At 39.3% G+C, this 27,129-nt stretch overlaps 11 protein-coding genes across 11 annotated transcripts; 7 read left to right on the top strand and 4 right to left on the bottom strand.

Annotated features, from left to right (window-relative positions):
• Positions 1–401: 401 nt before the first annotated feature.
• On the top strand, positions 402–2,236 carry RHIMIDRAFT_287744 (F-box protein five copies of the WD40 motif-containing protein, controls cell cycle function; the record flags this gene model as incomplete). Its single annotated transcript, XM_023613503.1, has 3 exons — positions 402–578; positions 632–1,862; positions 1,926–2,236. The coding sequence occupies 3 exons, from the start codon at positions 402–404 to the stop codon at positions 2,234–2,236; spliced, it is 1,719 nt and encodes a 572-aa protein (XP_023465695.1).
• Positions 2,237–2,487: 251 nt separating this feature from the next.
• Positions 2,488–4,830, top strand: RHIMIDRAFT_237804 (FMN-linked oxidoreductase; the record flags this gene model as incomplete). The annotated part of the gene is made up of 10 exons (XM_023608823.1): positions 2,488–2,528; positions 2,585–2,678; positions 2,747–2,853; positions 2,905–2,994; positions 3,056–3,206; positions 3,257–3,544; positions 3,596–3,910; positions 3,961–4,119; positions 4,175–4,192; positions 4,252–4,830. 10 exons carry the CDS (start codon positions 2,488–2,490, stop codon positions 4,828–4,830), a joined length of 1,842 nt encoding a protein of 613 aa, XP_023465696.1.
• A 2,602-nt stretch (positions 4,831–7,432) lies between these two features.
• RHIMIDRAFT_292165 (uncharacterized protein) lies at positions 7,433–8,792 on the top strand (the record flags this gene model as incomplete). The annotated part of the gene is made up of 6 exons (XM_023613872.1): positions 7,433–7,750; positions 7,817–7,935; positions 7,987–8,112; positions 8,213–8,280; positions 8,335–8,442; positions 8,506–8,792. The coding sequence occupies 6 exons, from the start codon at positions 7,433–7,435 to the stop codon at positions 8,790–8,792; spliced, it is 1,026 nt and encodes a 341-aa protein (XP_023465697.1).
• Positions 8,793–10,566: 1,774 nt separating this feature from the next.
• Positions 10,567–12,183, bottom strand: RHIMIDRAFT_287747 (putative X-Pro aminopeptidase; the record flags this gene model as incomplete). Its single annotated transcript, XM_023613504.1, has 6 exons — positions 10,567–10,851; positions 10,904–11,159; positions 11,211–11,499; positions 11,597–11,857; positions 11,918–12,115; positions 12,168–12,183. 6 exons carry the CDS (start codon positions 12,181–12,183, stop codon positions 10,567–10,569), a joined length of 1,305 nt encoding a protein of 434 aa, XP_023465698.1.
• A 276-nt stretch (positions 12,184–12,459) lies between these two features.
• RHIMIDRAFT_251797 (IFRD-domain-containing protein) lies at positions 12,460–13,912 on the bottom strand (the record flags this gene model as incomplete). The annotated part of the gene is made up of 4 exons (XM_023610885.1): positions 12,460–13,069; positions 13,138–13,379; positions 13,437–13,719; positions 13,782–13,912. The coding sequence occupies 4 exons, from the start codon at positions 13,910–13,912 to the stop codon at positions 12,460–12,462; spliced, it is 1,266 nt and encodes a 421-aa protein (XP_023465699.1).
• A 402-nt stretch (positions 13,913–14,314) lies between these two features.
• RHIMIDRAFT_283759 (ubiquitin-like protein) lies at positions 14,315–15,261 on the bottom strand. The gene is made up of 4 exons (XM_023613149.1): positions 15,197–15,261; positions 14,801–15,138; positions 14,527–14,740; positions 14,315–14,476 (listed from the first exon to the last, which is right to left on the bottom strand). Exons 1-4 carry the CDS (start codon positions 15,222–15,224, stop codon positions 14,433–14,435), a joined length of 624 nt encoding a protein of 207 aa, XP_023465700.1. The 5' UTR covers positions 15,225–15,261; the 3' UTR covers positions 14,315–14,432.
• Positions 15,262–15,368: 107 nt separating this feature from the next.
• On the top strand, positions 15,369–16,136 carry RHIMIDRAFT_138716 (uncharacterized protein). Its single transcript, XM_023605659.1, has 2 exons — positions 15,369–15,565; positions 15,616–16,136. The coding sequence occupies exons 1-2, from the start codon at positions 15,392–15,394 to the stop codon at positions 16,096–16,098; spliced, it is 657 nt and encodes a 218-aa protein (XP_023465701.1). The 5' UTR covers positions 15,369–15,391; the 3' UTR covers positions 16,099–16,136.
• A 99-nt stretch (positions 16,137–16,235) lies between these two features.
• RHIMIDRAFT_138730 (uncharacterized protein) lies at positions 16,236–24,058 on the top strand. The gene is made up of 5 exons (XM_023605661.1): positions 16,236–16,992; positions 17,039–17,109; positions 17,196–17,258; positions 17,323–19,646; positions 19,699–24,058. Exons 1-5 carry the CDS (start codon positions 16,242–16,244, stop codon positions 23,924–23,926), a joined length of 7,437 nt encoding a protein of 2,478 aa, XP_023465702.1. The 5' UTR covers positions 16,236–16,241; the 3' UTR covers positions 23,927–24,058.
• A 1-nt stretch (position 24,059) lies between these two features.
• Positions 24,060–24,830, top strand: RHIMIDRAFT_138727 (uncharacterized protein). The gene is made up of 3 exons (XM_023605660.1): positions 24,060–24,116; positions 24,177–24,481; positions 24,539–24,830. Exons 1-3 carry the CDS (start codon positions 24,099–24,101, stop codon positions 24,699–24,701), a joined length of 486 nt encoding a protein of 161 aa, XP_023465703.1. The 5' UTR covers positions 24,060–24,098; the 3' UTR covers positions 24,702–24,830.
• Positions 24,831–24,850: 20 nt separating this feature from the next.
• Positions 24,851–25,296, bottom strand: RHIMIDRAFT_237812 (ribosomal protein L37a; the record flags this gene model as incomplete). Its single annotated transcript, XM_023608824.1, has 3 exons — positions 24,851–24,914; positions 24,963–25,224; positions 25,290–25,296. The coding sequence occupies 3 exons, from the start codon at positions 25,294–25,296 to the stop codon at positions 24,851–24,853; spliced, it is 333 nt and encodes a 110-aa protein (XP_023465704.1).
• A 247-nt stretch (positions 25,297–25,543) lies between these two features.
• RHIMIDRAFT_292171 (uncharacterized protein) lies at positions 25,544–27,060 on the top strand (the record flags this gene model as incomplete). Its single annotated transcript, XM_023613873.1, has 4 exons — positions 25,544–26,064; positions 26,120–26,271; positions 26,345–26,440; positions 26,492–27,060. Coding segments are annotated over exons 1-4 (1,017 nt in total), but the record flags the coding sequence as incomplete, so codon positions are not given.
• Between the last annotated feature and the right edge of the window lie 69 nt (positions 27,061–27,129).

Here is a 27,129-nt window from a genome sequence, read left to right on the forward strand (position 1 = left end):
TATGTATATATCCTGATTTGTTTAACAATAAAGAGGATAGCATAGTTTCTTTTCGAAGATGCTATATAAATCAACGAAAAATTACTGGATTAGCACTGCTATTACCTCTTGCAACTGTGGTCAAAACTATACTTGTAACGAGTGTGGTGTTAAGCATAGTGATGCCCTGTACTTGCAAAGATAAAACAATAGAAAGTATGATTGACCTAATTATTTGCTATAACAGCCAATAATGGTATAACAAATCAATAGAGTTTAATATAATGCTTACCCTTCTTTATGTAGGATGCAACAGAGTGGTTCTAACTGTGAAGCAATTGTTGTGCTGCGTTTAAATTTCAAAAGATTCTTAAGTCTCTTTTCTTTTTTTTTTTTTCTCACTCTATTTTTCTTGTTATCAAATGAGCAACACAACTGATAATAAACAAAAGGAAAAAGAAAAAGTTCCAGTTAAAGAGTTTCTGTCGAGACATGTTCCTGAACAACTAGCAAATAGCAAAAAGCTATGTTACAGACACAGACCTGATCTCATTAAACGACGACAGCCTGACAATTTCGATTTTGAACAAACACAAAAAGTAGTGTAAACAGCCTTTTATGCCTCTGATTCATTAATTTTTTATTGTGTTAGCAACTAGAAGAACTTCCAACAGAAGATAAAGCAGCCATTACACACATTTGGTCCATATTCTCTGCTGCACCTCCAGATCAGCGCATCTTGATCCTTCGAGGTCTTCTTTCGACTTGTTGTATGCCCCAACTTTCATTTCTATACAACGCAATCAAGCCGTTGGTTCGAATTGATTTTTTAGCCATCTTACCTCATGAGATATCACTCAAGATCTTTTCATATCTGGATGCAAAATCACTCTGTACCGCCGCTCAAGTATCTCAGGCATGGAAGGAGCTGGCGGATGATGAAGCGGTGTGGCACCGAATGTGTGAACAGCACATTGATAAGAAATGTGCCAAGTGTGGCTGGGGTTTACCATTATTAAACAAGAAAAAGAAGACGGTACCGATGAAACGACTAGAACCGAGCGAAGAGCCATTACGTGTGGCCTGTGGATCAAGAACAATAGAAGATGATACAAACAAGAAGGTCAAGGTAGACGTATCATCCAAAGAAATAAGTCCACCACATATTACAACACCCATCGTGCGACGAAGACCCTGGAAAGAAGTGTATTCGGAACGGCTGCGGATCGAGCGCAACTGGCGCAACAACAAATATCAGTCGAGAGTCTTGAATGGTCATACGGATGGAGTGATGTGTGTTCAGTTTTGTGATAGCAGTAATATTGTCATGACAGGATCCTACGACAAGACGGTCCGTATCTGGAATCTAGAAACATGTGAACTCTTACGAACTCTCACCGGGCACACACGATGCGTACGTGCGCTCCAGTTTGATGAAGCCAAGCTGATCACGGCCTCGATGGACCACACACTCAAGATTTGGAACTGGCAGACGGGTCAATGTATCCGTACGCTCGAGGGTCACACCGGCGGTGTTTTGAGTTTGCATTTCAATTCAAGGTTACTGGCAAGCGGATCGACAGACCACACGATTCGGGTGTGGAACTTTTTGGCTGGCGAGTGCTGTACCCTGACCGGTCACACCGAGTGGGTCAACTGCGTGCGATTCTGTCAGGATGATCAGCTCCTTGTCTCGGCAGGCGACGATGCAACAGTACGCATTTGGGATCTTCAGACGCGGCAATGTATTCGTGTCTTGAATGGCCATGTCGGACAGGTGCAGATTGCATTGCCCAGTCCCAAGTGCTTCTCTCATAACTTTGTCGAACAAGAACCACAGAATGATTTACCACTCTCACGTGGAAACCCGCAACAACCAGGATGTGCAGTGACTGAGAATCGAAGGAGGAGTATAGAACAAAAGAGATCGACCCAGACAACGACAGATAACCCCATCATTATCTCAGGGTCACTTGATAACACGATCAAGGTATGGGACCTGGCCACAGGAAACTGCATTCGTACCCTCTTTGGTCACGTCGAAGGTGTCTGGAGTTTGGCATACGATACGCTCAGGATTGTCAGTGGGTCTCATGATAGTACGATTCGTGTTTGGGATTTAAGTAATGGTCGATGCATGCACGCACTCGAAGGTCATATTGGACCTGTCACTGCTGTGGCTTTAAGCGATACCAAGATCATCTCGACTTCAGATGATGGAGATGTTAGGATTTGGGATTATGGAGTACCACATTAATACATAAAATAGTTTTGCTTAAATGTCTTGAATCCACTTAGATCTATAATCATATACCCCCAATATAATAAAAATATTTGTTTCTCTTGCTTATTGAAATATATACACTATGCATTACAAGCGGAAGGTCACTGTGGCTTTTGTTTGCTTTCTAAATTTCTATTGGCTGGGTACTTTCTCATAAGGTTGACAAGAGTGACTGCATCTCCTTTTCTCAACTCTTACCCTTCATCTTATCCAGCAACTTGATCATGAGTGAACCAAAGCCAGGAGAAGCACTTATTAAGCCAGAGTAATAAGAAAACATAAAGAGAGAAAAAAAGAATACATAATTGATGCCTTATACAGGTACCGGAAGGAACGTTGGTTTAGCGATGCTGAAACAGCTGTCAATGATGACGAAGCAGAAGGTGCCTCTACGATCGAACCCAAGAAGCAAAAGGTAAAAAGCAAGAACAGAAAATATGAATGATATTAAATGTATTACATAATTGTATCTATGCATAACAGAATGCTCGTGGTGCTAATAAAGGACAAAGGGGGAAAAAGCGTATTGAAGATAGTGTCAGACTTTGTAAATACGTGGCTGTTGATGAAGAATGCAAGATTGGTGAAAAGTAAAGAACATTACTTCTTTTATGAATGATTATTTATATTCTTTCTTCCAGGTGTCGATTCTCTCATGACCTTGAAGCTTATTTAGCCGCTAAGCCTGCTGATATCGGTAATCGATGTGTCAATTTTGATTTATTTGGAAAGTAAGAGAGGCAGCAAGAGTATATATATATATATCCAGGGACTTAAAATTACCTTTAATAGATGTTCGTATGGCTATAAATGTCGCTTCTTGAGCGCACATATGGATGAAAATAAAAAACTGATTGTAGATGAGAAAAAGATGGCAGAGAACAATGTGTATACAATCAATGGTATCTCACACGAAACACAAGTTGCATTGAATCGTTCAAAAGTAAGAGAGGGAGAGAAAAAGGATGACATGGGACTGACCGTTTGATATAGTACAAGTTCCCAAGAACAGAAGCATATATGGCTACAGTGAAAGTAGAGATTGCAGAGGAACAGGCAATGAAGGACGCCAATGCATTAAAACGAAAACTTCAATCATCTTCCGAAGAGCAAAAGGGGATCAAAAAGCAGAAGTCTGATGAATCTAATGACAGCGAGGACGACGAATTTTTTGATGCCTCTAACGAGTTTACAAATGTCAGCATTGAACCAGCAGCAGCTGAAGCACCCACAAATCAAGAAGATAAGCCTATAGGACCTATTGATCTTAAATACAAAAAGGTATATTTTCCCTTTTTGACATGTGGATGATATCTCATATGAATGATTTAGATTATAGATTTCAGAAACAAAACTTACCTTGCACCACTCACAACAGTCGGTAATTTACCGTTCCGAAGAGTCTGTAAAGAATATGGAGTTGATATCACCTGTGGTGAAATGGCTCTCGCATTCAATTTACTACAAGGTCAGCAATCCGAATGGGCGTTAACAAAGCGTCACAAATCTGAAGATATCTTTGGTATTCAAATTTGTGGATCAAAGGTTGAACAAGTGACAAAGGCTTGTGAAGTTTTGAATAACGAGGTGGATGTTGACTTCATTGATCTAAACATGGGATGCCCTATTGATTTAGTGTTTAAGCAAGTAAGGAAGAGGCTATTTGATCTGGGATCTGTTACTAATTCACATAATAGGGCGCTGGTTCAGCATTGCTAGATGCTAGAGGTCGTATGTTTAAGATATTAAGAGGCATGCAGACAGTGACTGATATTCCGATCACGGCAAAGTTCAGAATGGGTATCAAAGACAACTATCCAATTGCTGACAGAGTTGTACCCAAGCTTGAAGAGTTGGTAAGAAAAATATGACCATTTCACTACTTCGCGACATCTCACCTTGTATATTTAGGGAATTGCTTTAGGATCTGTAAGCTTTCTTTTAAAAATATGTATATATATAACAAATAACTTATTGTTATGTGATAGCTCCATGGACGTTCTCGTGCACAAAGATACACCAGAAAGGCAGATTGGGAGTACATTGGAACGATGAAACAGTTGACAAATAGCATGCCATTATACGGTAACGGAGATATAATGAGCTTTGAAGACTACAATCGCTGCAAGGAAATCAGTGGTGTGGATGGTGTCATGATCGGTAGAGGTGCGCTCATCAAGCCATGGATTTTTGATGAAATTAAAAACCAGAGACACTATGATATCTCTGCTAATGAGAGATTTGATATGCTCAAGCGTTTCTGTGATTACGGTTTAGAACATTGGGGATCAGATAGTCAAGGTGTCAACATCACTCGACGATTCTTTTGTGAATGGCAGTCATTTTTGTACAGATATATTCCAGTTGGCATCCTTGAAAGACCTCCTCAACGTATGAATGAAAGACCACCTCCATTCCAAGGACGTAACGATCTGGAAACACTCATGGCCAGCCCTCTCGCGTCTGATTGGGTTAAGCTTAGCGAACTTTTCCTTGGTCCTGCACCAGAAGATTTTAAATTTGTACCAAAGCACAAAGCAAATTCATTTGAGTCTATTCAGGTATAAAAAATATACATGTTTACTATGATAATCTAACCTGCATTTATATATAATAAAAAGGGTTAAAATGGGAATAATAGAAATAAATAAATATATATATATTTATATGCATATTATGGTCTCTCTTTTCAGCTTTATTCGCAAATAATAATAGTAATTTACATAGTATACACACAAATACAGTGCTTCCAACAAGCAATGTCACAGTCAATCAAAATCAATGTTATATTTTTAGAAATGAAGTCAGAAATTTCGCTTGCGGTTGAGGCTGAGGTTAAGTTGAGTTGAGCGGAGTTTAGTTGCGTTGAGTTGCGTTGAGTTGAGTTGCGTTGAGTTGAGTTGCGTTGAGTTGAGTTGCGTTGAGTTGAGTTGAGTTGAGTTGAGCGTTTTTGTGTTTTTTTGTGTATTGAATATTTTATAGCCTCTCTTTGTTGAGACGCTTGTCAAAGCATTTAGCAGAATGAGAAACAAAGCCTTGGAAATCGCTAAAATATAAGCTGTTACATGCTTCATTAATCCTTGTCATGAGCGATTCTCTTTCCAAAAACTTATTTCGCTTAACTTTACTCTTGACGACTGACCGGAACTGCTCAATTGGATTTAGTTCAGGAGAATACGGAGGAAGATATACGCACCTATATCCCCGAGGATTGATATACTTACCTAATCAGTTGAGCTGTGGATAGGAGCGTTATCCATGACAAGGTAATGTCCTTTCATATCGGGATACTTGTCCGTTTCATCAAGAGTAGCCTTTAAAAAGCTCAGATAATGCCCTGTCACTATTCCTATGCTATAACCATCAGTTGGACGTCCAATCTTTCTCTTTTTAATGCGTTTTGGAACTCTTAAACTGACATTGATTAAACCAGTTGCAGATATTGCACCTAAAATCGATGTTGCGTTCGCTTTAGTTGTAGGCACTGTAACTACGGCGGGAATTCCCTTCTTTGACCAGGCCATACCTCGTTTCAAATTGATATGAAAGGCTGACCCATCAAGAAAGACACAATTTGTTGTGAAATCCAAGTCAGTTTGCTGCCATTTTTGTACCCAATGGTACCTTTGTTGAATCTTTTCTTCGCTGTTTCTTTCTACAGGCTGAAATTGTGCCTGCTTAATAGATAGACTGCATTCAGTTGTCATAAAGTTATAAATAGTGCTACGAGAAACATTAAGATCCGCAAAATTTTGTGTTAAACTTTCTGCCACTTCAATTACAACAGCAGAAGGATTCTCATCAATGTAATTTAAAAGAAACTGCTTATGCTCTTCTCCAAGAATATGACGCCGACCTGACTTTTTTTTCTTTTCGAAGATGCTTTTAGGGTCTTCGTAATAACGTTTGACCCATCTCTGTGCTGTTCGGACATGGATACCTAATTGGCTCGCAGCCGAAGAAGCATTCAAGCATTTGCTGAAAAATAAATGAAAAAATCTAGTCTTGTCTTCATCAGAGTAAACAGTATAGCGTCGCTTGTTGCATATCTCCATATCAACATCATTGTTCTTTTCATCCGCAGCTGGGTGCACGATAGGATTAGAGCGTCTTTCCAGAAGTTTATTCATGAGAAACTGAGTACGAGAACTTATTGTTTCGATAGCGAATAACTCCTCGTCAACAACAAGATCTATGGACTCAACTCCATTTTCATCAACAACATGATCTTGTCCATCTTCATAAAAAACTGCATACTCATCTTCAATGTCTGTAAAATAAATTGTAAATAGGAAGAAGAAAGTAAAATGGACACAGAAAATCGTCTCCTTTTTTATAACAACAATTCATGTCAAGTAAAAATAAATGAAGTTCATGACACGTGAGCATGGCTTTATTTTTGGATCAGTCGACATCATTGTTGAACATGCAATTTTTCTGCACGATATCAAACTCAAAATCAGCTACTTTACTTTCTGAAATGACTGTACAACGTCTATATTGGGCGCTATCTCTGCTTTAGGTTTGATTACAGTTGGCGTGAAAAAACCAAGATCTGCTAAGACGAAAAAGGCTGATGGATATATAAGCTCAGGAACTGTCACAGAGAACTACATCAGTTTCTTAAAAACGACTCTCAATGAAATGGACACGCATTTGCATATGAAAGGCCATTATATAGTCATGGATAATGCGTCCATTCACACGCACAAAAACATAAAGAAGTATTGGCGTGTTCGATGAGATAATCATCATAATAACTCGAGTATAATCTTACAGTAGAGCATACATTCTACTTTACATTCCTCTACCGCATCTGATAAGAATAACTTATAATAACAATTATAGTAACTACTAGTATAACAGTAATAATATAAACATAAATAATGTCAGTGACGACAATAATATAAATAGCGGTCATAGATTCTCTACCCAAGTGAACTCTCACTCAAGCTTAAATTAATAATATTCAGCTCTTCTTAATAAAGAATCTAATTCGCAAGTCATCGACTTAATAGCCTTTTTTCAATAACATTAAAGCTGAATACAACATACTCGAACAATGCTGGCGCAAATGTCTTAGCAACCAGCACAAGCGTCTCTTCATCTGATGATACCATATTTGCTTTGGATTTTGTTCGGCCTGCTGATAACGATCAATTGGTTTTCATGGGCACCGATGTATCCGCCAGATTTCACGAATTTCAGCTCTCCATCAAAAGAAAAATCGATTGCAAAGAGCATTTAACGTTGGAGGAAAACGTGCAACACATTCTCGCTTTGCCGCCCATCCTACTTTTGAAACCAGCTCGTACACACGCCGACCTGCATGAATACATTAGTTTAAATACGTTTGATGCTCTAGCAGCGCACATTTTGACAAGCAACAGCATCGCTCATCATAAGTTTCCCGCGGTAACAAAGGCAAAACTTGAACAAATTGTGGAGGAGGTGGCCGTTGTTGTGTCTATGGCAAGTTCTATGTCAGTTTGAGTAGAAGAGAAAATAGGTTAGCGATGAGAATAACGATGATGGTTTCATCGACTGCTGTAGAATGCTTCCAGTGGAACAAGATCCTGCTCGCGACTCGATGCCAGCCGTCAAATCACAGCATTATTGAAAGGTGATACAATGAATTCGACTAACAAGATCCTGTTGACTGTAAGAAACATGTAGGTCTCAGAAAACTGGAATAAGAACGGTCTAACTCATTGATACTGCAGGGTGGAGACGCTTCCCCGACGTGTTTTTGAAAAAGGTCCACAAAAAACGGAGCTCATTACAAGGCATTTTCAATCAAGTCTGGCGCCATTGTTTGAAGATATTGACAAAGATGTCATCTTCCGGTGGTATGTGGAGCATTGCAATGGAAGAGAAGTGATTGATGAAAAACAATGCGAAAAGATAGGAGACTCGACATCCATGATCTAACTTGCTTCATATAAATAGGACGTCGGTCAGCGATGATGACAAACCAGCAATGATACGACCAGATGCCTCAATCAACATTGTGCGTGGTACCTCTTTGGGGTGAAGGCTCGGCTGTGGTGAAGTAAAACCGCAAACCCAAGCACTTAACCATCGTCTGGTTGGATTGGATCTAGTGCGGGTTGCACATTTAGCGAAAATTGCCTCAGACAAACACAAAGCAAGAGCCACGTTTGCATTCATTGTTGTTGGTACCGTTGCTACATCATTGAATGAATTGATAGTATGATTTTACAGATTTTTTTGAGATGTAGGCAACCACGCCACATTTTATCTCTTATGTCGTGCCCAATACCACTTATACACCATGTCTGAAGTTGAACATGTCCAGCTTCCGTTGGCATTGGATGAAATTCCTATCTTTATTGCACAACTGAACAAGATCTGCAACATCATTGCCAGTTTTAACTATGTTCTCAACTGCGACAGTCATGATTATGGCGATCATCCACCAACCCTCCGCGACCATCTGCTTCTGGAAGCCATCGACCAAAGAATATCACGCAAAAGAAAATCAATCACCAGTCATTATAACCACTGAGTCACCAGTGAACACACGTTTTCTATGTGGCTTTTATTAAAGTCTTTTTTTTTTTTTTTCGAGAAGACTTAGACTTAGGGAAAAAAGGTCATCTTTCATCTGTTGTTTGAACATATTGCTTGAGGGGATGTGAGTTTGTTTAAAAATATTCATGAGCACATCCAATACCTTGGTTCCCACGTCACCTATCATCAAATACATCATATTTTAATGGTAGTTCTTTAGTAACTGGTTTCCGTGGTCTAGCTCTAATTAATTAGTATACGCGTTCCAGTTTTAAGTGTTTAGCTTATGGGCAGCTGTTGAGCAGCTTTTTTTTCTTCTATCTTTTACTTATTAACCATTACATGCGTATTTTGTTTCGACATTTATCCCAACACTTGTAAGAATGCGAAACAAAACCATTGAAATAACTTTTCTCCACATTATTGCAAGCCTCCATGATTCGTTTGAATAAAGTGTCTTCCTGCAAAAACCTGTGGCGCTTAACCTTACTCTTTGCCGCTGCCCAGAATTGCTCTATTGGGTTAAGCTCTGGAGAATAGGTAGGAAGGTACACATATTTGTATCCTCGATACTCAATGTACTTTTTTATATTTTCATGCGTATGAATGGGTGCATTATCCATAACAATATAGTGACCTTTCATATGTGGATGTTTGTCCATCTCATCAAGAGTCGTTTTTAAGAAACTAATGTAGTGGCCTGCTACAATCCCTGAGCTTATATATCCATCGGCCTTTCTCTTCTTTGCAGGTCTCGGCTTTTTTACGCCCATTATAATCAATCCTGCAGCAGAAATAGCGCCCAGTATAGATGTTGTGTTTGCTCTCGTGGTAGGTCTGGTGACAATAGCACGAGCACCTTTTTTTTTGACCAAGCTCGTGAACGTTTCATATTTATATCAAAAGCAGACTCGTCAAGAAACACGCAATTCGTCAGAAAGTTCATGTCCGTATTTTCCCATTTACAAACCCAATTGTACCGCTCCTTAACCTTTGCTGGACTGTTTCTCTCAATAGAGTGAAAGTCTGCTTTTTTCAACGAAAGATTGCATTCGCGTCTCATAAAGTTATTAACAGTGCTGCGTGATACTTTAAGATTATGAAATTGCTTCAATAAATACTCGGTCACTTCAATAACAGTTGCAGAGGGATTAGCATCAATGAAGTTGATAACAGTCGTTTTATGTTCTTTAGTTAAGATGCACTTACGACCTGCTTTTTTACAGCTCTCAAAAATACTGTCGGGGCACACACTATACTGGCTAACCCATCTATAAGCTGTTCGAACGTGAATGCCCAACTGCTTTGCTGCAGCTGATGCAATCATACACTTTTCAATCTTCAGATCGAAAAACCTAGCTTTATCCTGGACTGTATAACGCACATAGTCCCGTTTTGGTTTTGCCTCCTTCATATGAACATCTTCATTTTTTGGCTTTTCTAATGACATTGGGCAAGTCAGAGATGATTCGCTGGGGGCTGCATTTCTCAAGTACTCTGTGTGAGTGGCAATAGTCTCAACAATGTAGCCCATGGGCTCAGGACCACCATTCTCATCAATAATATTCCCATGTCCATCTTTATATAAAAATATTGTGCTCATGTTGAATTGTAAGGTGTTGAAAGGAAAAAGTGTCAGAAGAAAGAATTCTTCACTCTCTATATTTTTCGGGTGCCAAGAATCACAATGTTGATTTCTAGCAAGCAAAATTTCTGACTTCATTTCTAAAAATATGACATTGATTTTGTTTGGTCTGTGACATGTAGTATTAATGGTTATTGCAACAAAATTCTATATCGACTATTTCCTTGGGTGTATTCGAACTTAACACATAAGGTTCTTCTTTTCCAATCACAACATTATCTTCAATACGTATGCCAATACCATGATATTTACTTGGGAACTTGCTGTCATATGGAACATAGATACCTGGTTCAATGGTAATAACCATATTCTGCTTCAATTTACGCGATCTATCTAAATCATGTAAATCATGTACGTCCAAGCCAAGGTAATGTCCGACATGATGAGGATAGAGTATTCGTTCGAGATCCTGTATTGAATGTTAGTTTTGGATAATGTCTCTCTCTCATTGAGTTTCTTACCCATCCTGTCACATTAAATCCTATTTTTTGAAGTTCTTCTTTCATCAATTTGACAGATTGTGAGTGGATACCATGAAGAGAGACACTATTTGCTTCAGTGCATAACTTGATACAGGCTTTATTGACATTCAAGACAGCCTGATAGAGTTCCTTTTGAGGTTCAGTAAACTTGCCATTGACGGGCCATGTACGAGTGATGTCACTTGCATATCCATTGTATTCACCACCACAGTCTACTAGTACCAGATCATTATCTCTAATCGTTTGAGGGTCAATGTATGGTCATAACAGTAGGATCATGTCTTACTTCAGCTCCATATCGTTTCGGACATAGTGCAAGGATAAAGCATTGGGTCCACCAGCAATCACAGGGACGTAAGCCAACATGGTTGATCCTCTCATCCTGACCTCATAATCAAACTTTGCCCAAAGTTGTGCTTCTGTTATTCCTGGCTTTGTCCACTTCATTGCCTCTACAAATGCCTTTGAACTGATCAACCCAGACTGTTTCATTGTTTCTATCTCGCTTGGACTCTTGATCATTCTCAGCTCTTGGACTATTTTGCTTAGTGGCAATATACTTTGAATCTTGAGACCTGGGGGGAATGATGTTAGCATCTTTTATTTTTTTACTTTTTATCCGAGGGAAATGACCCTTTTTTAAACTAAACCAGAGCTTTCCCCAAAACGTACCAGTCTCGATTAGTTTCTTTGTGGATTCATCCGAGATCAATGTAGGCATATTTCCAGGGCTGTCCATAAAGACGTGCTTGTATGTTCCAATGGCCTTTTTTAAATAGGCTATGAATTTGGTATTCTCATAGGCTTCATCTGCTCCAAATATCTCCTTTGCGCCTTCAATGCCTGTGCGTGGTCCATCCCATAATTCTGCATGAGCGTTCTTTGGCAAGACAAACATGGTTTGTTTATATCCTTTTTTAGAATTGTTCTTTTCTGCGCATAATATATATCTGTCAATATTGCAAATCATACGCTTTTTCACATTTGTATTACCCAGTATCAATGCAGCGTCAGGTTCATTGTATCCACATAAATACCAAAAGTCAGTGTTTTGATGAAACGGATAGAATATGTTGTTTGTCATGTAGCGAGTGCCGTATCCTAAGCTTATGACTACGCTATCCTCAGGTAATGTCTTCATCAGGTTCGATCTTCGTTGTTCGAACTCATCGGCAGTAAATCCAGGCGTCACTTTAGTAAAAACCCAGTGTTAGCTAATAGGTCTACTTTTTGTACAAATTACCTTGTCCCTTTTTCATTAAATTGGGATGGGTTATGTACGTAGGCTGACCAAATGATCTCTTGTGTGTTGCTGGAATTGTCACATTGGCCACACTATAATGCCTTTTATAAGGAACTATAACACGCGATCTAATAGCTGCTGAAGCTGTAAAGCTGTATACTCTCTTTAGAGACAATGATCTTATGGAGGAACGGAGCATATATGTTTATTTAGCAAAAAGGGATGACAGGGCGCGAAGGGAAGGGGGCAATTTTAGGCTTGTGTCACGTGAATGACAATGATAAGAATCATGTTACACCAATGCATTTTCTTTTCCAAGTCTAGCCAAGCGCAATTGCTTTGATCTTATTTTCTTTGTCTCGTCATAGAAGTACCGTCTATCGACATTGCTTAGGACTTCTTCTTCTTCTTCAGATTCATCTTCGTCATCTTGTTGAGAAGAAATACCAGTTGAGTAATTAAAGATTTGCTTGAGTAATGAGTTTGTTTTGAGATGATGTTGTAGGCCTTGACCAAGGGTTCTTCGAATAGCATTGAGCACCAAGATCTTACTCCATCCTCTAAACACAATGATCCTGCTGCCAATCTTGAGTTCTTCCTCTGGTCTGACATTTTCTTCAACACTTTTTAGGATATCTCTAAACATTGATTTTTGTTCTGCTCTATCGGATTTTGTTTTACGCTTATTACTTTCCACAGATAGGTCCTTGAGTGTACGAACGAGTTCATTCATGTTTTCATATTCCGGTTTTACTACTTCATCCTCATCATATTCTTCTTCTTCTTCATCTGTTGCCGTAAAGACATGAGCGGTCTCAAAAATGAGTGCAATGTTTTCTCCTGTTGCCATACGAATGTCTTTATCAGATGATTCAAGCAGTATTTCGTACATTGGCATGACCCTTTTTTTTTTTTTTTTTTCAAAATGAATATACATGATCTTTTTTTTTTCTTTTGATGATAGACTTACTTTTCAAGTTCTTCCCAGAGTGCGTCAAAGTCTACTAAACCCTTTGAAAAGGAAGCAGCATAGAGGATACCATATGCTTTGATAGCTTCGGCTATAAAGCTATCTTTATCATTTGTTGATAACGTTTCTACGTTAAACTCGGCGCCTTCAGTTTCGATAAGATCAAAGATATAGTCTCTTGTGATCTTTGTATCAGCATCCGATGCAGAAATATATGTAATTAATGCCAGTGTATGCAAGCACTATATGGAAAAGGGATTAAAAATCAATTTTATACACACACACAAAAGACAACTTACATCCACCTTGACGTCTACTTCTTCACTGTCCATGATTGCATTTTTCAAAGAGGGAACTATTCTTTTATAGTAGTTATCACTGTCTCCTTCTGAAATATCGTCCAAATTGATAAATGTCAATGCAATGGCTCTTGCAGCCAAACTCGCTTCCTTGGGGTTATTGTATTTGCTTAATGATCGCTTTAATAAACCAAGTACTTCTTCATGTCTGTTGTCAATATAAGAGGACACATGATGAGTAGAGAATGCGTCTACAATAGCTTCAAGACTCTCTTCTCGAGTACTATACTCGGATGCGTCAGTACACAGGCCCCTATCCCTCTCTCCCTCTTTTTTTTCTCTTACCTTGTTCTATTCTCTGATAGAGTTTCAAAGGCTTGTTCCATTTTAGCAGACCATGATATTGGTGGTGCTTGTTCAGTTTCATTTTTTGAGCGTCTGGGCACGCTGCCTCTTGATGGAGGAATTTTATACATAACGAAAGAAATAAGGTGATGTTATCATGATGCAGACTAAACTTTTTTTTTATATTGCATGAGGAAACAGTCACAGAGTATCTGTGCACTGCGGTTGTTGGACAATGAAGCAAGACAACCGCAGCAAATGACAGACTGATAACCGTGGTCTCTCATAAGCAAAAAAAAAAAAAAAACAAGGCATTAGTGTGTCTCTTTTACGTATGAATTGTATCATAGAGCCTAAATATGCGACACATGAAATTCTAAAGCAGTATCTCTGTGAAAAGCAAAACTGTCTCTAAAGTATTCAAATACCCAATCTGACCGCAGCAGACAACCAAAGAGGAGTCGGAGCCAAGACTAAAGATTTAAAGTAACAGATGCTCATGGGTATTGATTATTAAGGCAATGAATCATTGTATTCTACACGTCATGACACTTATCTCTTTATTAATTATATAGTTTTCGTGTGTTAAATTGTACGTGGTTGAATATCTTGATTAAAAAAAAGGAATGTTATGAGTTGATGTTTATTGATTTATCGATAATACAATTCCAAATTCATTCCATTATGTATTTCATCTATCGGGCATGTTAATTATATGAGTAATGACTAATATATCAACACTTACAATCCTCTAGACTGATATGATCCTTGTACTCTTTATACCACTTCTTTAATACAATCTTGCCTGGTTCTGTACCGATCTGTGCCGCTAACAATTTCTTGAAATCCCCAATAGTATCATTAGGTGCACATTTGACACGGACTTTCTTGCCCAATCGATCATTGACTTCTACTTCGATCAAGTTGTAGCTTACCTTCTTCTTGGTAAGCTTTCTTACCTGATTTATATGATTAACTTGTATGATTCCCCCTTTTTGTATAATCTAAAGAAAGCTTACCTTCTCACCAGACGTAGGCTTTTCCTTTTTTTCTTTCTTATCCTCAGGAGATCTTGACCTATGGCGAGATCTTCTTTCTTCTTCACGAGGTGAGCGATCTCTTCTGTCTTTACCGGGTGACCTGTCTCGTCTTCTGTCGTCATGTTTATCTTGTCGTCTATCGTCATATTTATCCTTTCGTCTGTCATCATAAGGAGATCTATCTCTTCGTCTATCGTCATGTCTACGAGGTGAGCGACTTCGACGTCTTTCTCTGTGATCAGGTGAACGACTTTTTCTTTGAGGGGAACGTGATCTATTTCTTGAGCGTTCTTCTTTTCGAGAAGATTCTTCCTTTTCTACATTAAATGCACATCAGATTTGAATGCTGTCTAGAAAAAGAGAGAGTCTTTATACCAGAATCGTGTTTTTTAAATTTAAGCATAATAAAAGCAGAAGCGTAGAGAAAAAAAAAATGAAAACGCAGAAAGATGAGTTTAAAAACTAAAAGTGTGAACACCGTATTGGCGAAAATTATTTTAAACAGCGTTATTAAGGACAACTTTCAAGCTTGTTCTTCTTCTTACTTCTCTTTTTACGTGTCAAAGCAAGATGTTCTTTCGTTCATTAGTCTCTAGTGTATTCTTGGGCTTACTATTCACGCTTGTTACTCTCCCATCTGGTTCAGAAGCAACAGCTATGACATATAGCGTTGCTGCCAATGAAAAGGCTTGCTTTTATGTAATGACAGATAAACCAGGAAAGAAGATTGGCTTCTATTTTGCTGTAAGTAACCTTTGCTTTTTATTTTTAAACACTTAATAACATAGTCATAGGTGCAACAAGGTGGTTCATTTGATATTGACTATGAAGTTGTAGGACCTAGAGACGATGTTATTTTAGAAGGACAACAAGAAAAACAAGCAGATTATGTCTTTACAGCCAATGACGTTGGAGAATATTCTTTTTGTTTTACCAATGAAATGTCAACCTTTGCTGAAAAACTTATTGATTTCGAAATACTCGTAGAACATGAAGTGCGACCTGAATTCCAAAAGGATGCATCTGGAAAAGAACAACCTCAAACTCTCACTGAAATGGAAGAAACTATCTTTAGACTGTCAGGCGATTTGACAAATATTGCTCGTACACAGAGATACTTCCGTACAAGAGAAAATCGTAATGCGGCCACTGTTGCTTCTACAGAAAGTCGAATGTTTTGGTTCTCTCTATTGGAAAGCCTTGCTATTATCTCAATGGCTGTATTACAAACTCTTGTTATCAAGAGCTTCTTTAATGTAAAGAAAGGTGGTGTTTAATAAACTACTCTAGATATTTTTTGTTACTTTTGTCCTTTTTATACTTTAACAAAGAAGGAGGCAGATCAATAATCGAGCTGAGGTTACTTTTTTAATTTGCCAGCAAAATTTCCAATTGTATTATTTCTTTTTATAAACGACAAATGTCACAGGAAGGTCATGAATCAACAAAGAATAAAGAACAACAGTTGACAGATAAACAACGAGAAAAGAAAACAAAGAATTTTTCGGCTTGGGACAAGATCCGTGAAAACATTACAGAGTTTGGCAATGATGCTTTTCATCACGCCTCCATTCTCACATCAGATTCACCCAGCCCCTCTCGTGCCAATATTCCCAAGTCAAATATACCACAAATGCATAAAAAGCAAACATACAACCCATTTTTACGAAATCAGAACGGATTTGATCATAACAAGATGAGTTTGGCTAATACAACACTCGTAGCTGCTCAAGCAGCAGGCATGTCCAATTTTGTACGAGGCTTTAAACCAAAGATGGGCGCTGGACGACATAATGGCGCAATCTATGCTACTTCAACTGCTGTTCAACAAGATATTTACAGACTTGAGCGAGACTTGGAGAAAATATTGAGTCATATCAACACTCGATCTCAGGATGCAAGCTTTATTGATAATAATGCAGCTGTCAAAAAGGAATTAAATAATTTTTCAGTAAAGGCAAGCAAAAAGACGAAATTTTTAAGATATTCAACAACATTGTCGGATGAACTGCTTGAACAGTCTGAACAGGCATCGAATGTGACAAGAATATCCGCCAATATGACTTCCATTATGGACATTATGAAAAAACATAAATCAGCTACTCGATTACCCTTTTCAAGTGACATCTTGGCTGTTCTCTTTGTCCCTTTTGATAGAAAACCTCAGAAAAGTAAGCACGACAATGTTAATTTTACTCCCTAACTCATTTTATGCAGCCGAGGATTGCAAGCAAGCGCTGGATACGTTTGACTACATTAGAAATCGTTTTAAACTTTTAGATTCCTCAGTAAGCTCATCTTGATATAAACATTTACTTGTGAGCTGATCGAAACTTTAAACATCTTTTCCCCCCTTCTTTTCTTTTTCTTTTAGGAACACTTTGAGCAAGTCTTGTTTTGTTGTAGCATTCTAAGCTCAAGCGATACCATCTTAAAAGTATTCAAGTTCCCCTTCCTCTCTTTTTTCCCTTGCTATATCTAAACTCTACTATTTGTTTTAGGAAAGAGTTATTGGTATACTGAACAATCTAGTTGAACCTTGTGTTGAGTTCCCAAATTATCTACCTTCATCACCAGCTGCGTTTCAGTCATTAGTCTACGCATTTACATATATCATTAACAGACACACTCCCAAACTGGATACCCAAGAGGCTGCGAATAATAGTTCTTTCGTACGTTCTAGTGTACTCGATTTATTGGATAAGCTGTCAGAAGGAAAACTTGTGTCCGTCGCAGACGATCACTGGACCTCAAACTATCAAGTGATAGGAGCTGCGCCTAGATCTTTAGCAAGAATATGCGTTCTAGAATCACTATGCAAATGTCTAATGGCCAACGTCTGCAGGCAGACAAACTCTGTCAAAGAGCCTGATCAAGTATACGATGATCATAGTATAGGTTCATTGTTGGAACTTGTGCAGCGATACTGGATTGAACCAGATACAAGCATATTGCCCGCGTACTGGAAAGTTTTATTTTTACTGACAGAACTGGCAAGTGACGTGTCCTTGTCTATGGAACAGGTCAATATATCTACTGTATCCCAATTACTCATGTTTATCCTGGAAAATCTTGCCCCTTCCAAACTTCGCAGCCACATAGGTGACCAGCCCACGGACAGCAAGCAAAAGTCTGTCATCTTCAATCTCGTCACTATGTTGCTGTGCTTTTTATCGATAGACTGCGACACGATCTCTCCTAAGCCAGTAACTCCACTGATGAGCCCAAGCGTGTCTCCGAACATAAGCCCACAACCGTCCATAAATGATATGTCACCCTTGATCAGCTCTCCTGTCATCACAGAAGAACAAGAGGTTCTGTCAATTAAAGATGAGTCTATAGTACAGCTACTTGATACAGCTAAGGCGTACTTGATCGAATTATGGAACCTTGGCTACAAAGGCTATATACTAAAATGCACAGAAGCCTTGATTCAAGATATTGACGCGGATAAATTAGCAAACGTATACAACGCCTTACTCTTTCACGTTGACTCAGCTATAGGACAAGAGATAGCAAAGTCGACAGTTCAAACACTGTTTAAGAGAATAGTGGACACAACACCGCCTCCTACACCATCATTCTGTAATATGCTGCATGAAATAGCAAAAACCTTCAGGCCTATATTTTACAAGCCCGTTGTGTCCTGCGTTGCCTCAGACGACAATGAGAAGGTGGCAAGCTTGTTGAAACTTATTACACATATTCGACACTACCTTACTGGGGTTCAATTCTGGATGCAAGATGCAGAAATGATCAACGTATTACTCTTGAGTGACGTCGGAACAAACAAGACACAAAGAGAAGCCAATTCCTCTCAGGCTAACGACGGCATCCCCGCCCCTCAGACTTTCTGGGGAAACACAACGCTAGGACAATGTATTATTGCAACAGAGCTTGTATGGGTATTGAAGGAGTTACGAGAAAAGCAAAAGGATCCGTTAAGAAACATGGAAGAAGACGAGATTGCGAAAAAATTCTTGATTGACCTTGAACGGCGACTGGCATTGTTCTTGACTGCCAAAGAAAAGAAAGTGATCGTGCCACTGCCTTTGCGGGTAATTCTCTGTAATATCTTTTTGAACATTCGCTTCTTTTGTAATACGACACATCGACCGGGATGGCTGAACTGTGTCATCAGCTGGGCCACACAGCCGTTGACCAAAGATATCTTTACTCAAAACTCTCCGGCATCACCACTAAGCACGCTTCTGTCCGAATTTGATTCGTCCATGGGCCATATGCCTTTACTTGATGCAAGCCAGATCAGCAAAGTATCCGTTATGTTTCTGAGAATGCAAAATGCGTTCTTGGACGTAATGGAACAGTTTAGAAACAGTGCTTTACAGGATAACATACGTAGGAGAACACAACAGCAACAACAGGAGACAACACCCGGTTTGCTAAATCCAGAAATATCACAAGTTCCAAGGCATCAAAGATATCGGCAGGTACAGTCAATATACAGCATGAACAGCTCAGCCGCCGCATTCCTTTATCTGGATCCTCCCGAATTTGTTCAAGATGGAAATAGCCATGAAGAAGGAGAGACTACCAACAGTCTTGGTTTTAAACTAGCAAAGTATAGATTTGACCATATTTGTGAACTCAATCAGGATGCCTTTGGATCAGTATTATCTCTGTTGGCAGCTGTATATGCCACGATATCATCACAAGAGTATGAGCGTTTTGTTAAAATCTTATGGGAAGTTCATATGAACGATAAAAGACCTGCCTCATACGTCCCTGCTGTATTTTTGCTAATGCAATGTGGTGAAAAGATACCCAAGGTGACGGTTGATGTAATTGTCAAATGCCTACACAGGTAAGATAAAGAAATAAAGCAGTTACGAAGATCCTAACTGAATATATTATAGCGACGACCCTGCAATTAAGCTTTCAGAAATCCAAAAACTGTCTTCACTTATGGGCTTCAGATTTAATGTGCTCAACCAAGAGTTCATTCAGGTCTCATCTCACAACAAGCCTTTTCGTGGAGATGGTGGGACGTTTTCGACACCCTTTGTCCCGACTGACCTTGGAAGCAACGAATTTACGTTAGATGAACCTCGATGGATGTCCAAGTTGAGGAATACAAGCAATTTGCCTATTGAACTAAAACGACAAATACAAGAATTGGGATGGAATGAAGATGATAATGGAGAAGAGTATGAGGCCTTAAAGAAGGTCTTGACACCCCTTTGTTTATTACCCTCGCTGTTTCTTGAAGAGGATGACGAAAGGACAAATGAGGAAGATGAATTGGGTATAGCCGTCATACGTGAGCGTGGAAAAATAGTCAACATCAGCAAAGCGATTGCAAGAAAGAAGAGGATGGCGTCTGTCTATTCGTTTACAGCCATATTTTTAAAAGTAGTAAATCTATTGACAGATAATTCCGCGAGTGTATCAAACGCGCTGCGAGAGCTGATAGAACAATGCTTAAGAGACGACCCTGCTTATTTCTTGAAAGCGTTCTTGAACAGCTTGGGAAAAAACAAGGCAGATATGCCCACGGATATCATTGCTCAGATACACCATATTGTCAGCCTACAACGCAAACTGCCTCCTGGACTTACAAATGTTCTGTTTAATTATTTGGCTGGGATGCTCAAGTGGATTGTCAGAGAAAACAAAAAGAATGGTCTTGTCTTGATGACGCTTATACATCCTATCCTGGCTGAGCTGACTCTCTCAACAAATGATCTGGCGATTCGAGACTTGCGAAAGAACAAGATTGAGCATCTGTTAGTAAGCACAGGAAAGTTCTGGTTCACGCATGAACAGCCGATGGATATATTTCCTAGATATTTATCAAGCAGCCACCATTCGTTCACAGTGCTCAAAATTCCTCAGCAAATATTCTCTGTTGCTTCTCTGCGTATCAGCCATATTCAATTCCTCACAAATTACCTTTTGCGATTTCCTAGAGAAGTATATGCTGTAAAGAAGACATTACAGGATTACGAACCAATGCCGATACCAGGTTCCAAGCGAGAACCAAGGTACTTTCTTGAAAAGACATACTATCCAGACATATCATGTAGTAAGAAACACCGTTTGCATCATACACACAAAGAAACACAAGAGGATCAAATTGATAAAGAAATGCTTGCATCAATGCGCGTTCGTGCTTGGTTGCGCTTTATAGACGTTCTGTTGAACGGCCTCAACAAGAACTATAATGATCGAGACGAGCTTGAAAGGATTTTGCAAGGAGTTAATTCGATCATAACCGAGTTCAACCATGACTTTGGCATCATCAGCCAAGCACTAGTGCTGTACACTCGCGTTGTGACAAGATTCAAGCGTCTGTTCAAATCAAATAGGGGTTATGTCATCTTTCTCCCTGCTTTATTCAAGGTGTTTTGTGAATCTGAATCTTGTGTTCAGGTCACCTCTGCAATTGCCCTTGCCTGGTGCAGGTTCTACGCTGTTCATCAAGAAGCCTTTGTATTCCAAATGCTGGGATCCCTAGTTCCGTCTGTTCTTGCAGCATACGAAAAGTCAAACGAGCTTGGTTCCTGGATGACTGAAAATTTATTTACCTTGATCCAAGTCATGGACCGTCCTCCACAGCTAGGCTCATTTCCTGATACACTAGGTTTGCAATTACAGCTTGAACTGGACGACCGCGAGCGAGATATTCAAGATCGGATCGACTCGATCAGCAATCCAACATCACTTCCTTTACCAGCGGCGATCTTTAAGCCCCTAGCAAGAAGTGCAACGGCACCTATGGGACAAATAGAGACTACCAGCTATAGCAGTCGATCATTTAAGCTAGAAGACTTCATTAAGTTGTTCCTTACCGTTATTGCCTATGATCCAAGTTCTCTTCGAGCAGAGCAATTTGTTAAACTGCTTACGCATCTGATACCATCATTCAATAAGTTATCGCGTTTAAAGAAGATATTGCAAGAAGGTGTTTCTGCTCTGGTTGACGTGTTTGTAAAGTTTAGTAAAACGGCAAAGCCTGTGATAGTTACAAATGCAAAGACTGCCTCAGGAGAATACCAAGGCGTACCTTCAAGTGATCGTAAGCAAGGGCTAAGCAATATCGCCCGAACGGGGGCTAAGACTGATTCTGCGCAAAATGCTTATGGAAAGCAATGGCAGCAGAACGATAGGTTTACCATCAAGCAAGAGTTTATCACGCTAGTTCATACCTATATGAAGCATGGAGGAAGGTTATCAGAAACATCTCACGAAAAAATGGCACAGATCATACGTACGGTGTTGCGTGACTATCGCAGTATCAAGGGTCTGACTATCAAAACTGATTGGATAAAGGATTATCTTGTAGACTCTTTGCACTCCATGGTCGATACTAGGAACTACACCAAGTCATTAAAAAAAGTACTAAACGAGATCTACGTACAGTACCGTACACAGTGGAAAGCAGTCGATGCTTCTGACCTCTATGAGGGGTTAGCCATCATGCTCGAACAGGGACAGGGCAAAGCGATCATGATGCACGATATGGCTGGAGTCATCAAGGATAGATTTATCCCGTTTGGCTTGACAGTAGCAACATTAACCAGCTGGGATAATGAAAGCGACCATGCCAAATTTTGCAATTCGCTGGTACGCTTGATTATCGCGATCCTTGAGAACTCTAATCAGGATGTATTTACAGAAATTGAACGACAGACACCCTCAGTAGAGTTGATCGGCCGTATCATCATTCCTCTATGTTTTCAGTATAATCTTCAATGGGGGTACAGTAGCGTAGGCATGTCGAGTGCATTTAAACCTAATCCTGCAAACAATTGGACGAGATTGTTGAACTTTTTATCTAACATTTGCAGTCATGCCTCTCTTTTGAAAAGCAAATCTTCTGGATTTTCCCTTTCTCAACTAGCTACCATGGGACAATCGAATACGGAAGATGGGGTCGATGCAGCAGATATTCCAGAGACAAAGGATGGGAAACAGACGCCACAGTCATTAGCTGTGCTATTTTCACTTTGTTTGGTTGCTATCAAGATTGTTCTGGTGAGAGGACGAGCTACATTTAATGACCTCAAAGGATCGTGGTCTCAAATCGCATTCTTTATAAGAAACACTCTAGTATTTGGCCAGACATTAAAACTTCTTCGATCGAAAAGCAGCCGTTCAGACCAACATAATGTCAGTACTCCAACTGATGCTCATTCCCCTTTCATGCCTTCGCCTTCTGTTTTGTCGCCCCTTGGTCTTTCAACGCCTGGATTATCTCCTTATGCAACAAGTAATCCATTATCTTCATCAGATCCTCGGGCCAACTTTTCCTTCAACGCAACAGTTGGCGTGGGCACAATTTATGACTTTACTACATGGAGGTTCCTGGAATTTATTGTATCCTTCCGTAGTCCGCTCTTTATCCTTTTAAAAGACTTTATATACCAAAAGCTGGATCAGATTGGTAATACTAGTAGCAACTATCAACCTTCATTTTATAGCCCAAGAGCAAGCTTTAATTTTCCTCATGACAATACCCGTTGGAAAAGCTGGGGTGCTGATCTTAGTAGTGTGAGCAGTAGCACCGGAGGCAATCAAAGCAATAACAACACCTCTCCCCAGAATATCACTATTCCAAAGCTAAATATAGAAGAAGTAGAAGATACCAGCGTTGATATGAACGTTGAAGGTTCACCAACATTTGGGCTTGGTCTCCATTTGACCAATAAGCCTAGCAATACGAGTCCGTCAATGTCAGTCCATATACCACCTGTTCCTAGTTCTCCTGCGTTATCTGTGCATTCACCAACAGGGTTCTCAGAGACAGAGGGTAACATGCCTCATTCACCAAAGCAAGCGCCTGGTCCTAAACAACAAGAGCCAAGTTCAAACTTGCCAAAAGAGAATGTGCTACACATGCTACATGCAGAGACAATCACCTCTATTGTCAATACCCAGATTTCAGTAGGAGTCAAACCATCGTTGCCATGGATCGCTACAAGCTCTCAACAAAGAGTTAAGCTATGGAGTAATAAGGATGTAATAGCAAAGATGGCAAATGAATGGCAATTATTACTTCAATTATGTGCTGAATCTGATATCTTTGCTCTCAAAGGTGCAAACATTTCTTCATCAAACATCCCTGCGTCTCCCTTGGTATAATCCCCTTTTACATATATATATATATATATATATATATATATATATTCTGCCTGTACGTTGCACGCATTTCATGCCACAACCCCTTTATTGAAATAAATACACGCTTCAAATTAGTTGAGCGCCAAAAAATTTATTTACCCTTCTTTTTCACTTCTTTTGATTAATACTTCTAATGGAAAAAATTCGCGAGGTAATCTAACTGAACAGTTGGAAGCCCATAGGAAGACTAAGCTAATCCCTACACGCAAAGAAAATTAACTCCATTCGTGCTGAAGCCGATGCTGCTATTGCCAAGGCAGAGGCTTTAGAAGCTAGAGTTAAAGAACTTGAACAGGAACAAACACAGAGTGAACGAGAGATTGTTTCTTTAACAAACAGAAACAAACAGCTTGAAGATGATTTAGAAACTGCTCATGAAAAAATTAAGGAATTAAAAGGAAATGAACAAGAGGGAAGTGACTTGAAGAAGGAGTATGATAATGCCATGCGTAAGATTTCTATACTTGAGCAAGAACTAGAGGACTCTGACAGAGCCCTTGGAGAGACAACAAAAAGGTATGTGTATATATGAAACAGTGTAATATGGGTACCTTATTCTATACATATATATAGTCTTCGTGAGTCGGACGTGAAGGTTGAGCAATATGAAAGACAGATTCAACAATTGACTCAAAAGTTGGAAGAAAAGGACAGGACCAATGAAGAGCTTGTAGTCAAGAACAAAGAACTAAAAGAGCAATTGGAAGAATTCAACACCATGTTGGAGTCAATGTGATCTAATAAACTTTTTTTTTCTGTCATATTCTGCGCTGTTGTAATTATGCAAAAAGAGAGAAAGAAGGGTCGAATCTGATATGAACATGTATTGAATATATACACTGTGTTCTTTTTATTTTATATATGCCAAGATAAACTGTCAATCGCTTAGATTTCAGCAAGTTCGCGAAGACGACGAACAGTAGAGCGAACAGTGGCAGCGGCAGTTGTACTAGAAAATTGTCAATTATATACATTTTTAATCTGCAATTCTACTTACGAGACAGTGTAAGCACCACCAGCCAAGACCTTCTTACAGCCCTTGCACTTCCAGATACCAACAGCAGTACGCTTGACAGCATCTTTACCACAGAAGGTACAGGTGTATTTAGAGTGTTGAGTGATTTCCATCTTCTTTACGGTCTTTCTGAGAGAGGCACCATAACGAGTACCATATTTACCGGTGATTCCGACCTTCTTAGTACGCTTGGCCTTTATAGATGATTGGATTAGTGTATGACTATTTACATTGATGGATGCAACTATGTACCATATTAGATGGATAATATAAAAGGGAGGGAGGATTGCTCTGGTCATACTCACATACTATGCATCAAGGTCTGTTCGACCAAGAGTGCACACTATCATGCTATGGACCGGACAATGACGTAGATTGAAGCTTGGAGCTTTGATTGGATAAGAGCACCCATTTCTCTCTCAGCAAGCAATGTTGCTAGTGAATTCAGTGCAAGCTACAATCACATACTGAGAAGACTATTCCTATAGCAGCAAAAAAACAATCATACAAGAAGATGTGATTATCTAGAAAATTTGAGAGAAAAAGAGTTAGTTCTATTGGTTACGGGACTCTTGAGCGATAAGGCTGAAATGGAACTAACTGTGTTTGTCATTGCTTTAATCCCTGTATCAATACCCTCTTTCCATCTAATTGACTGTCTATAAGGCAGCGTCTAGCTGTTAAACTAAAGCTACTGTAAACTCATAGCGTGAAGGTGACAGTTGGTACTAGTGGACTGCTTTTGAAAGCTAAGCGAATCAATTCTTGTTGAAAATTTATTTTGAATGAGCGAAAGACCAGCAGTCCAACCCCCTCCACTTTTTTTCTGTTTCTCTCTCTCTCACACACTCACTCTTTATTTAAAAGAAAAACCTGTCAACTATGGCAACACCAGAAGCTACATCTGCAACTCCTAGACTTTTTACCCCACTTTCTGGTAATTTTGGCCTTAAAGGTGATCAAAAGCCTACGGGATCTGCTTGGAATCCACTTCAGTGGCCCTCTTGGTTCTCATACCATAAAGGACGTTTAAACTTGCCTAGTCCCGGAAAATTTGAAAGACTTCATGGCGAAGTAACCAAGGGTAAAATTATGAAAATGACGCGCGCATGTATAATTCATGACTAAACAACATATAGAGGTCTTTACTACCGCTTACCTCTTTGACGGTGCTCAAGCCAACATTATCAAGGAACTTTCTGCCAATTTCCACGTTCAACATCAATTCTCTTTAGGCTCTCAAGTTATGCCACCCATGTATAACTTTATGTCTGGCTACATGACCGAAAAGGTAGACAGCAAACACGCTGAAAAAAAAAGACTATCCAACAATAGGGATTTTTAGACTAAAAAGTTTTTTTTAGACCATGTTGCAAGGTACCATGGATAACGATACAAACTTAAACGGCGTTTTCAGACATGCTTGGTCGAATAAATATGTGACCAAGGTGGTTGCACAGGTAGAGAAAGCATATCAAACGATGTGTATATGAATATTAAAAGTATATTAGTTTACCAACATGCCTGGTCATTCTATGGTTCAACTTGAGCAAGAAGTAAATGGATCAGATTATTCTTTGAACTTTAAGACGATGAATGCCAATCCATTAGAGATGACAGGTCTCTACATGGCTTCCTACCTTCAATCTGTCACCCAAAGCTTGGTAGTAGGAAGTGAAATCGTCTTGCAGCGTCCTACACGCGACATGGAAGAGACTGCCATGTCATTAGTTGGTAAATACACTGGTAAAGACTTTATTGCGACTGCACAATTCCAAGGCATGGGAGCAATACAAGCCAGTTATTATCAACGTATTAATGAAAAGGTTGACTTTGGTGTCGAACTTAACTTGATGGCCCAAGGTGGTCGCAGAGAAGCTGTTGCCACTGTAGGCGGCAAATTCGATTTTAGAGCAGCTACTTTCAGAGGACAGATTGATACAACAGGTAGAGTATCCGCTGTCTTGGAAGAAAAGATGGCTCCTGGTTTCTCTTTCCTCATCAGTGGTGACTTGGATCATATGAAGGTTTGTTGCTATTGTTTATCTTTTTCTTTATATACTTACAATATAAATAGGGTCAAAGTAAATTTGGTATTGGTATCATGTTGTCTGCATAGATTGATTTATTATATTCTTTTGTGTACAAA

This window comes from Rhizopus microsporus (assembly GCF_002708625.1).
Source record: "Rhizopus microsporus ATCC 52813 unplaced genomic scaffold scaffold_9, whole genome shotgun sequence".
Lineage (NCBI taxonomy): Eukaryota > Fungi > Mucoromycota > Mucoromycetes > Mucorales > Rhizopodaceae > Rhizopus > Rhizopus microsporus.

Bases quoted from the DNA above. Each gene is read 5' to 3' on its own strand.
- RHIMIDRAFT_138727 (XM_023605660.1), top strand. The intron at 24,482-24,538 runs GTATGTGTATAT...ACATATATATAG, and splicing joins CTTGGAGAGACAACAAAAAG to TCTTCGTGAGTCGGACGTGA.
- RHIMIDRAFT_138730 (XM_023605661.1), top strand. From the start codon at position 16,242: ATGTCACAGGAAGGTCATGAATCAACAAAGAATAAAGAACAACAGTTG. The intron at 16,993-17,038 runs GTAAGCACGACA...CATTTTATGCAG, and splicing joins TGATAGAAAACCTCAGAAAA to CCGAGGATTGCAAGCAAGCG. The intron at 19,647-19,698 runs GTAAGATAAAGA...AATATATTATAG, and splicing joins ATTGTCAAATGCCTACACAG to CGACGACCCTGCAATTAAGC.
- RHIMIDRAFT_138716 (XM_023605659.1), top strand. From the start codon at position 15,392: ATGTTCTTTCGTTCATTAGTCTCTAGTGTATTCTTGGGCTTACTATTC. The intron at 15,566-15,615 runs GTAAGTAACCTT...ACATAGTCATAG, and splicing joins AGATTGGCTTCTATTTTGCT to GTGCAACAAGGTGGTTCATT.
- RHIMIDRAFT_283759 (XM_023613149.1), bottom strand. From the start codon at position 15,224: ATGCTTAAATTTAAAAAACACGATTCTG. The intron at 15,139-15,196 runs GTATAAAGACTC...CATTTAATGTAG, and splicing joins ATTTAAAAAACACGATTCTG to AAAAGGAAGAATCTTCTCGA. The intron at 14,477-14,526 runs GTAAGTGTTGAT...CATGCCCGATAG, and splicing joins TCATATCAGTCTAGAGGATT to ATGAAATACATAATGGAATG.